This window comes from Carlito syrichta, unplaced genomic scaffold, assembly GCF_000164805.1.
Source record: "Carlito syrichta isolate Samal-C Ts95f unplaced genomic scaffold, Tarsius_syrichta-2.0.1 Scaffold305646, whole genome shotgun sequence".
In the NCBI taxonomy this organism is placed as follows: Eukaryota; Metazoa; Chordata; class Mammalia; order Primates; family Tarsiidae; genus Carlito; species Carlito syrichta.
The window spans coordinates 104951-114305 of record NW_007249742.1 but is presented as its reverse complement, the minus strand read 5'-3'; the positions used below and the strand labels follow the sequence as shown (position 1 = coordinate 114305).

At 40.6% G+C, this 9355-nt stretch overlaps 1 protein-coding gene across 1 annotated transcript in view; it reads right to left on the bottom strand.

Annotated features, from left to right (window-relative positions):
- Positions 1-4053: 4053 nt before the first annotated feature.
- The window catches only part of NDUFAF4 (NADH:ubiquinone oxidoreductase complex assembly factor 4), a 17962-nt gene continuing 12660 nt past the window's right edge, over positions 4054-9355 (bottom strand). Inside the window, exon 3 of the mRNA XM_021714414.1 lies at positions 4054-5915. Coding sequence (XP_021570089.1) covers positions 5628-5915 — 288 coding nt within the window. The 3' untranslated portion in view covers positions 4054-5627. The remainder of the gene's footprint in view (positions 5916-9355) is intronic.

Genomic DNA, 9355 nt, shown 5'->3' with positions numbered 1-9355 from the left:
ATTCTAAAATAAAAGTAGTAAACATCATTATATGGTTTAGTTAAAGTATTGGCCCAGCTTGGTGGTGGCTCACTCCTGTAATCACAGCACCTTGGGAGGCCAAGACAGGAGGACTGCTTGAGCCCAGGAGCTCAAGACCAGTCTGGGTAACATAGTAAGACCTCATCTCTACAAAAAAAAAAAAAATCACAAAAATTAGGTGTGGTGGCATGTACCTGTAGTTTCAGCTACCTGAGAGGCTGAGGCTGAAGGATCGCCTGAGTCCAGGAGGTCAAGGCTGTGGTGAGCCATTATTGAAACACTGCACTCCAGCCTGGGCAACACAGTGAGACCCTGACTAAAAAAAAAAAAAAGTGTTGGGTGATTTGTATTTCAGTCACCTTGAAATACAGGGAAACATTTATAGAAAATTAAATTTAAAATACTATTGTAGCAAAAATGCTGAAATACAAAATGCTACAAAGTATGCTAAAATGGAAAAATTGCTCAAATATCATTAGTGCTAAAGGGAATTTTCACTACCAAACACACGTGTATGAAATTTAATCAATATTTATTGTTCTGGAAATAGAAAAAGGCCTGAGGCTTATTTTGGAAATTAATATATTTTTCCTCAGTGGACCCCTCTATTTCCACAGGTAGATGACAAAAATCAATCCTCACATAAATTCTTATATTCGTTTACTTGCTTTGGAGCTATAACCAGAGTTGTCAGTCAAGTGACTTTCCTCTTCCAAAATTGGATAACCTTCTAAAGGTTATAGTCTTTGGAAAGGTTATAGCCTCTCATGCAACTAAGAAGTTTTCCTGCTCACCAAGACTGTACTCTGATATCCATTTCCTCTCAGGGGTTACTTCTCAACTCCCAGGTGCTGATTTATCCCATTTGGACTAAATTCTTGTCCTCAAAGTATTTCTTTCTCTTTACAATGACTTTCTTGTTGCCTTTTTCCTCACAGGAAACAGAGGAGGAAGCAATGTTGGCATTAGCTACTATGTAATTTAGAATATCAATACCTTGAAAAATATCAGATCTCTAACTCTGCTCAGGATTCTATTCTTCTAACCAGTGAACCCCATTTTTACAATTCTGTTCACAAATGCTCCCAAGACATAGTTCTGCTGTTGAGGCACTGACAGTGACAAAAAAAAAAAAAAAAAATATGTGGGGAGTCCATGGAATTAGTCCAAAAGCTTTGAGCTTAAAACTTTGCTTTTTTTTTATCTCATTTTTTTCTTCTTCTTTATTTCAATAGCTTTAGGAGGTACAGGTAGTTTTTGGTCTGGGTTTTAAGTGTACGCACCATCGCCACTATGCACATTATATCTGATAGGTAATTTTGTGTCCCTCTTCCCCTCTCCCCTCCCTTCTGTGTCTCCAATGTCCATTATTCCGTTCTTTATGTCTTTGCAGATTCTTAGTTTAGCTCCCACTGATAAGTGAGAATATGTAGTGTTTGGTTTTCTGTTCCTGAGTTAGTTCACATAGGATGATGGCCTCCATTTCCATCCATGTTCCTGCAAAACACATTATTTCATTCTTTTTGATAGCTGAATGGTATTCCATTACTAGTTATCTACCCAAAGGAACAGAGATCATTTTATAAAAAAGATACCTTCACCTGCATGCTCATCACAGCACCGTTCACAATTGCAAAGATGTGGAATCAACCTAAATGCCCATCAACAGATCAGTGGATGACGAAAACGTCGTATCCACACACAGTGAAATACTATTCGGCTTTGCTTTTTCATATAGGGATTTAGACCTAATAAGGGATTCTGATAACTCATCATTTCTCCTGACAAGTAATCCAGTCTCTTTACTCCTGAAACAGAAGAAATGGAGCGCCCAGATAAACAAATTGATAGTCATTCCTTCTCTCAACTCATTCACAGATCGGTCTTCGTCAAGACAATTAAGATAGAGTAGCTATAAAGCAATCCGTGCTGGCTATTTGAAGTGCACAAAATCATTTCAATCCTTTCTACCTGCTTATTTCTTGTATATTTTCCATTTACACCCAACAAGCACAGTGCTAATTCAGGCTGCGTTGAGTCACTTCAGTACAACCCTCCACAGAAGCTCCCTTTCCACACTCCTAATTGCTCGGGCCCCCACTCTCCTTGCCTTGAGATTCTGGCGGGTGTTTTGAGTAAACATCGGGGAGGAGAGGTCCATGCACAAGTATTTGGGGACCAAGCAAAGCCCTCTGGTACAGACAGGAATCGTTCCTGAGTGATGGTGAGATGCTGAGTGTTGAAAAGTTAAAGCTAAGAGGGTCACATCCAGCTCCCAGGTAGTCTTCAGGAACTCCAACAGTGAATTTTGTGGGTAAGATGACCAAACTTCCTCATTTATCCAGGACATTCATCCATGCCGATTGACCCTATTGTCTTAGGGCAATTGGTGCCTTTTTTGCTCCTAAATGTGTTCCAGTTTGTGCAATAAATTATATGGTCACCCTATTTATCTACGGTAGAACTCTGCCAAATCTGCTGACTTTTCTGCAGCAGGCCTCCCCCTTCTTGGGCAGCGTTTCCTCTGTCAGCTCCCTGGACCCAGTTCTCCTGCCCGGCCTCCTCCCTTCCATCTCTCTTTGGGCCTGAGAACCTCAAGTCTGTGCATCTCCTGGAATTCTTTCCTTCTTCTCTCCCTCATCACCTGCAAAGCTTCCTTTCTTCGACTTTCCTTAAAGCCACCTTTCTGCCTTCCCTGCTTGTCTTCTTTCACAATAAACTTTATTATTGTGTCGGAGTCAAACTCCATCATCCAGGTTGCAGTGCAGTGGAGCTATTACAACTCACTGCAGCCTCGAACTCCTGGGCTCAGGCAAACCTTCCGCCTCAGGTTCCTAAGCAGCTGGGACTATAGGTGTGCATCATCACACTGGTTTTTGTTGTTGTTGTTGTTGTTTTTAAGAGACGAGGTCTTGCTATGTTGCCCAGCCTGGTCTCAAATTCCTGGGCTCAAGCAATCCCCCCACCTCAGCCTTCCAAAGTGCTGGGATTATAGGCTTGAACCACCGTGCCCGGACTCACAATACACTTTAGATAAAACAGTGCTGATATTCAACCTGTACAGGTGATTCGCACAGTTTGGACAGTCCTGGTGCCACTGGTCACTACATATTTTTAAAACACCCCTGATCCTGAGTCCACCAACCCAAGAGTTTTCCAGACTTACTAAACCAGTCTCTCACAGCAGGAAGGGGCCAGACATCTGTACTTCCCCAGGACTCCAAAAGTGATGCTCATACAGGGTGAGCAGAGTGGTCTGGTGTCTTATGTCCCAGGAAACTTGCACACCATCTCATCACATCAATTCTCACAGCCTTACAAAAAGACAACACAATGTAGCAGTTAGGAGCACAAGGTTCTGAAAATAGCCTAACAGGGTTAAATCTAGGCCTCAACACTTACTAAGTAATCTTTGAAAAGCTACTGAAGATGCGTCTTGAATTTTCCCCATAAAATATGTCTACCTATCCTCATACTTGTGGTAAATACTAAGCAAGTTGATACATGTAAAGCACCTCAAACAGTGCCTAGTACGGCCTAGTACGGCAATTACTTCCAAAATGTTAGCAATTATTATTACTTTATAGTTGAGGACAATTTCAGGTTGGTATGACTAGTGGTGGTATGAGACCCAAATCCATGTTTTCTGAATTGAAATTCCATGCACTTTCTGTGTTACTACTGCTACCAAGTGCTCTCCTACACATAATAAAGTACAATATAGCAGGGCGTGGTAGCACACGCCTGTTACCCCAGCACTTTAGGAGGCCTAGGTGAGAGGACTGCTTGAGCCCAGCAGTTCAAGACCAGCATGGGCAACACAGTGAAGCCTCATCTCTACAAAACATTAAAAAATTATCCAGGTGTGGTGGCATGTACCTATAGTCCCAGTTACTCTGGAGGCTGAGGTGGAAGGACTGCCTGAGTTCAGAAGGTTGAGTCTGCAGTGAGCCATGATCTTGCCACTGTACTCCAGCTTGGGGAAGAATGAGAACCCAACTCAAAAAAAAAAAAGGCAGTATAATAGGCTGATGAATTATATGAGAAGTACTTTATTGTATCAGGTGACAGCATGATAGCAATCATACTTATAGTAACCACACAATGGAGATTTGAATGGGGAAGATGACTCAAAAACAGCAGTACTCGAGTATTTTTTAAACTTTTTTCTCTCTAGTACTCAAGTATTAACCATTAAATGATAAAAGGAAAAAGCTTGACTGATTTAGTTTTTAAAAAAATTCTACCCAAGATCTACAGGTGTTTTAAAATGCAATTGTATGATTATAGTGCTTTCATGCTTTCTTGAAAGAACTACTGTTTTGCACTGAAAATAATCTAGATATATTTACATAATAGAACTGCACTTGAGCTTACAAATTCCCCAATGCAGTCTTTTTCTGTTCTCAGCATTGCTACAAATGCCTCATTCTATCATGCCGAGTTCCTCAGCATCTTCTACGTCATTTCCAGAAGAGCCTGGGAAGCAGTGATGCCTTTCTCCCCTCTGAAGCACACTGGGAAGCAGTGATGCCTTTCTCCCCTCTGAAGCACACTGACAACCCGTTATTTCTGTAATTCTTACCTTCTGCCTTCCTGCTTCTTTTGGCATAACAGAAAAAACATGCCACTCAGATTTGGAAAACCTAAATTCTGGTCCTGGCTAGACCATAACTACAGAATCTTAGGCCATATACGGTCCTAAGGCACCTGCTTTTCAATTGCAAAAATGAATTAATACTTGTTTAGTCCTTTGTAGTCCTTTATTATTTAACTTCATGATAGCCCTTAGGTTTAAGTGAGGCAACATTATACTCATTTGATAAAAGAAATTCAATCTGAAAGAGGTTACAGCCTATCCCAGACCCCACAGGCCATAATATAAGGCAGAGCTAACCTCACACCATCTTATTCAAGATCCTAACACTGGTACATGCTGAACTCCTACATGTGCTAAATGATTGAATCAGCCATTTCCCAGGTCCCTTCCAATGGTCACAATCTCTGCTGCTGCTTGCGATTTTTTCTCTTCTCAAACAGCATTAAAATTAGAAAATATTATTATTTATCATCAAATTTCATTTAGCACGGTTTTTCAACTGTTCTGTAAAATTTTCTTGCACTTCTATATTAAATTCAGAGAAGTTATTTTTTCAAATCATGCCCATGCTGCCTGCCTACTTGTCCAAGCAGGGATTGCTAATACTTTGCTTCACTATCCCATAGGAAGAACGATTAAACCACCTAAATTTTGACTGTTAAATGAGGGATTCAGGACATTTCCCAAGGAACTACAGGACCAATTAAAAGCTGATATCCTGTACTTAAAATAACACAATTCTTTTATTTATAATAAATTTACAGATGTGTTGATTAGTCATGCTGATATTATGAAATACGCCTAAATCGAATTTAAGTTTGAAAGAAAATAAAATATATTCTAAGAGCAATCCTGAAAAGTTAAGGACCTCAATAAATAATATGCTCTCAAAAGTAGGGAGCATTAAACACTCGGTAATTTATATAATTTAATATGCTAGAAATGAGGAAATATATAGCACATGATAACAGGAATACACATGGGAAAAGTAATTCTGTGATTTTCTTCATTTTGATTGTATAGCTTTCTTGTCTTCAGGAGGAAAAATTTTGACTTCAAAAATAACAAAATATCTAAGAAGGGAATTTACATCTTTCTGTTCTAAATGATATTCTTGTGCTATTTTCTCAGCAGTCCAAGTTTCTGGATGAAGTTTATAATTATTGAGAAGTGTCAATGCCTCTACGATGGAAATTTTGCCTTTGGGAATGTTCTTAATATTCATCATATTGAAATGATGGCCTTTCGGCAACCTGAACTCCTTCGGCTCTTGACATGTTTCAGCAGCTTTTACCTAGGACCAATAAGAAAAGAAGCTTTTATGATGAGAGAAAACATCTGATATCTGCTTTCACACTTCCCAAATCTACACTATTCCTCTTCAAATAAATACTGCACACGTCTCCCCAAACTACAGACTCTCATTCTAATGACCCACAGTTTGATGGCACTTTTGCATTTTCATAACTATAGCTCTATCATCAGGAACTTTAGGAATCTCTAGAAAATAATAATCAAATGCATATCATCCGCTCACCATATTATTTCATGTATATTAAAAGAAAAAAAAGAACTGACTAAAACTTCACTTGCTTTTTTTTTTTGAGTTGGAGTCTCACTCTGTCGCCTAGACTGGAGTGCAGTGGCCGCTCCCAGCCACCGCAGCCTCGACCTGCTGGGCTACAGCGATCCTTCCGCCTCAGCCTTCCGAGTAGCCGGAATTACAGGCGCACTACCACGCCCGGCTGATTTTTTTTTGATTTATTGTAGAGATGAGGTCTCTCTGCCCAGGCAGGTCTCAAACCCGTGGGTTCAGGCAATCCACTCACCTCAGCCTCCCAAAGGCGCGGGATATTACAGGCTGAGCCACCAAGCCCAGCTTCACTTGCTTTTGAAGGAAAGATTCTGAAAGCTGACTTGATAACATCCATTCTGTTTCCCAGTTTCATAATTTATATTCAGTGTCCCCAAACACCTTTAATGAATTCAAATACTGCTAGAGAGCTTGTCTCTCCTGAGAAAATAAAACATGTCCCAACACCCCCATTCCAAATAAGCAGCCTATGGATACCCAACCTTCCATCTGTCTGTCCCATCCTAACTCAATACCTCCACTTATGCTCTGCCTTCTCATTACCAGGCCTTGCCAATCATTGCTTTTTTTCTTTTCCTTTTAATTGCACCCTGCCTATTGCTGCTTTTTTGGTCAAAATATAGAAATGCTCTAGTCACTATGTTTGTAAAACACCCACACCTAAAACCTACACTTTCTTTATGACCAGTTTCCTTCTCTTCAGTGAAGTCTTAGAGGCAATGACCTCTAATGACTGCCTAGTTGCTTAATTCAGAGAATATTTTTCAGACCTTACCCGAACTCACTACATCTGACACTGCTGACCACTCCAACGTACCTGTAACTACGTTCCCCTTTAGTTTCCATGCCACCTCTCCCTGTTTCCCATCTGTTCCTTCAGTGATTCCTTCTGGCTTTCTCTGTGGACCTTTTCCCTTTTGCTGGCCCTTGTTAGTGTGCAACACCTGAGAGTACCCAGGCCCTCTTCTCACTCTAACATTCTCCCAAAGTCATCCCACACACTCCCCTAACTTCCATTGCTGCCTACAAATGAATAACTTCCAAAGCTGCTATCTCAAACCCTGATTTCCTGACCCAAATGCTTAACAGGCAATCTCCACTCAGATGACCTACAAGCACCTCAAATTTCATACATCCAAAATTGAACCTATCACCAGTTCTACTCACATGTTCTCAATCTCAATGACCAACACCAACCACTTCCCATATCCCATACCAAAAACGGAATTATACCTGAACCTCCCTCTCCCTCACTCATTACATCCAATTGATGACCAAATCCTATAGTAAAGAGAAGAAATGCCAGGTGCAGTGACTCAAGCCTATAATTCCAGCACTTTGGGAGGTGGAGGCAAGAGGATTGCTTTAGCCCAGGAATTCAAGGCTTATTATCTACAATAAATCAAAAAATTAGCCAGGTATGATGGCACATGCCTGTGGTTCCAGCTACTTGGAAGGCTGAGGCAGAAGGATCACCTGAACTCAGTAGGTCATAGCTGTGGTGACTATGAGCATGTGACTACACTCCAGCCTGGTGACAGAGTGAGACCCCGACTCAAAAAAAAAGTAGAAAAGAGTATTCTAGGGGCTGGAAAGGATAGGGGAGAAGAGGGGTGGAGAGGTATTTGTTAAAGAATACAAAATCATAGCTAGATGGAAGAAATAAGTTCTAGTGTTCTATACCACTGTAGGCTGACTATAATCAACAATAATGTATTATATAGTTTCAAATGGGTAGAAGGTTAGTGAATGTTCCAATCCAAAGAACTGATAAGTATTTGTTTTACTGCATCCTTAAGTCTTTCTCAAATACACTCACTGCTCCCTTCCATCTCTAAATCATCCTGGTTCAAGCGATGTCTCTTGCAAGAACTATGGCAAAAAACTCCTAGCTTGCTGGACCATTTCTGGTAACTCTAGATAATCATCTATACCATCTAAAGCGAAAACAGCTCTCCATATGTATATACTAATTCTACAAATATACTTTTAAATCTTATAAAGAAGACTGTACCGTATAGAAGGCTCCCAAATGTGACCTGAGTTTGAATTATATCCAATACCTAAGCCGAAACCGCAGTTCATGGGAAATAGGAACAATGAGTTTCTAGAGTGAGCCATGCCTGTCACAGTCACAGAGCCTTCAGCTTAGGTGGGCAGAGATCCTTTTGGCTAAAATGAAAAAGGGAGGAGGGAATGGGGTCAACAGCTCCTGAATGCATCCTAGTGGTCTCGGGGTCCACGGCCCACCTTGATCCCTAACGTTCAGGTGGGCCTCCGTGGCCAGCTCCCAACATCTCCCTTTTTTATTTTATTGGCATGAAACCATGAAACACAGTGTTGAGCTGAGAAATACTTCTCTTCAGCACTCTGCAAAGTTCCTTGTAATGGGATGCACTAAATACCAAAAAAGGGAAGAGGAAATGGGCCAACAGCTCCTGAACACATCCTAGTTGTCTCAGGGTGCACAGCCCACCTTGATCCCTAACGTTCAGGTGGGCCTCCAGGGTCGGCTCCCAACATCTCCCCCTTTTTTATTTTTTAGCACGAACCCATGGAACTCAGTGTTGAGCTGAGAAATGCTCTTATTCTCTATTCTGAAAATAACTGGAAGCAGGCATAGCAACACAAAAATCACTGCCCCACAAATTCCCACATTAATGAGTATAGATATCAATGATTTTTGATTAACAAATGATGAGAAGTTATTGAATATGGAACTAGTCAATTCAGAAACTGCTTTTCAGCAACAGTCATGTCCTGTATCTCTTGACGTAATTTAGTAAGGTCTATACTCAAGTCCGAATGATTCCAAATTCCAAGAATGTGATTCTGTATCTGTTCCTAGAAATGGCCCAGCATGATCTTTTGACTGGGCCACATTCTTTAGGAACTGGGTTGGGCTATAATTAAGAGTTTCTATAGTGCAGGTAGAATTAGCGTAAAATAGAAAGGAATTAGGATTTAAGTTAGTCATTAGGTGTTGTATATGCATAAGTTTTTAAAGTTATTGATCACTGGAATATTATGATGTCAGAAATTGTTGTATTGCTTTTGAGGAATATTAACCAAGCATGAGGAACAGTGAGATAATTTTGGGATTGCCCTTCCTCATGCTTGAGGAAACACCTGGTGGGTGG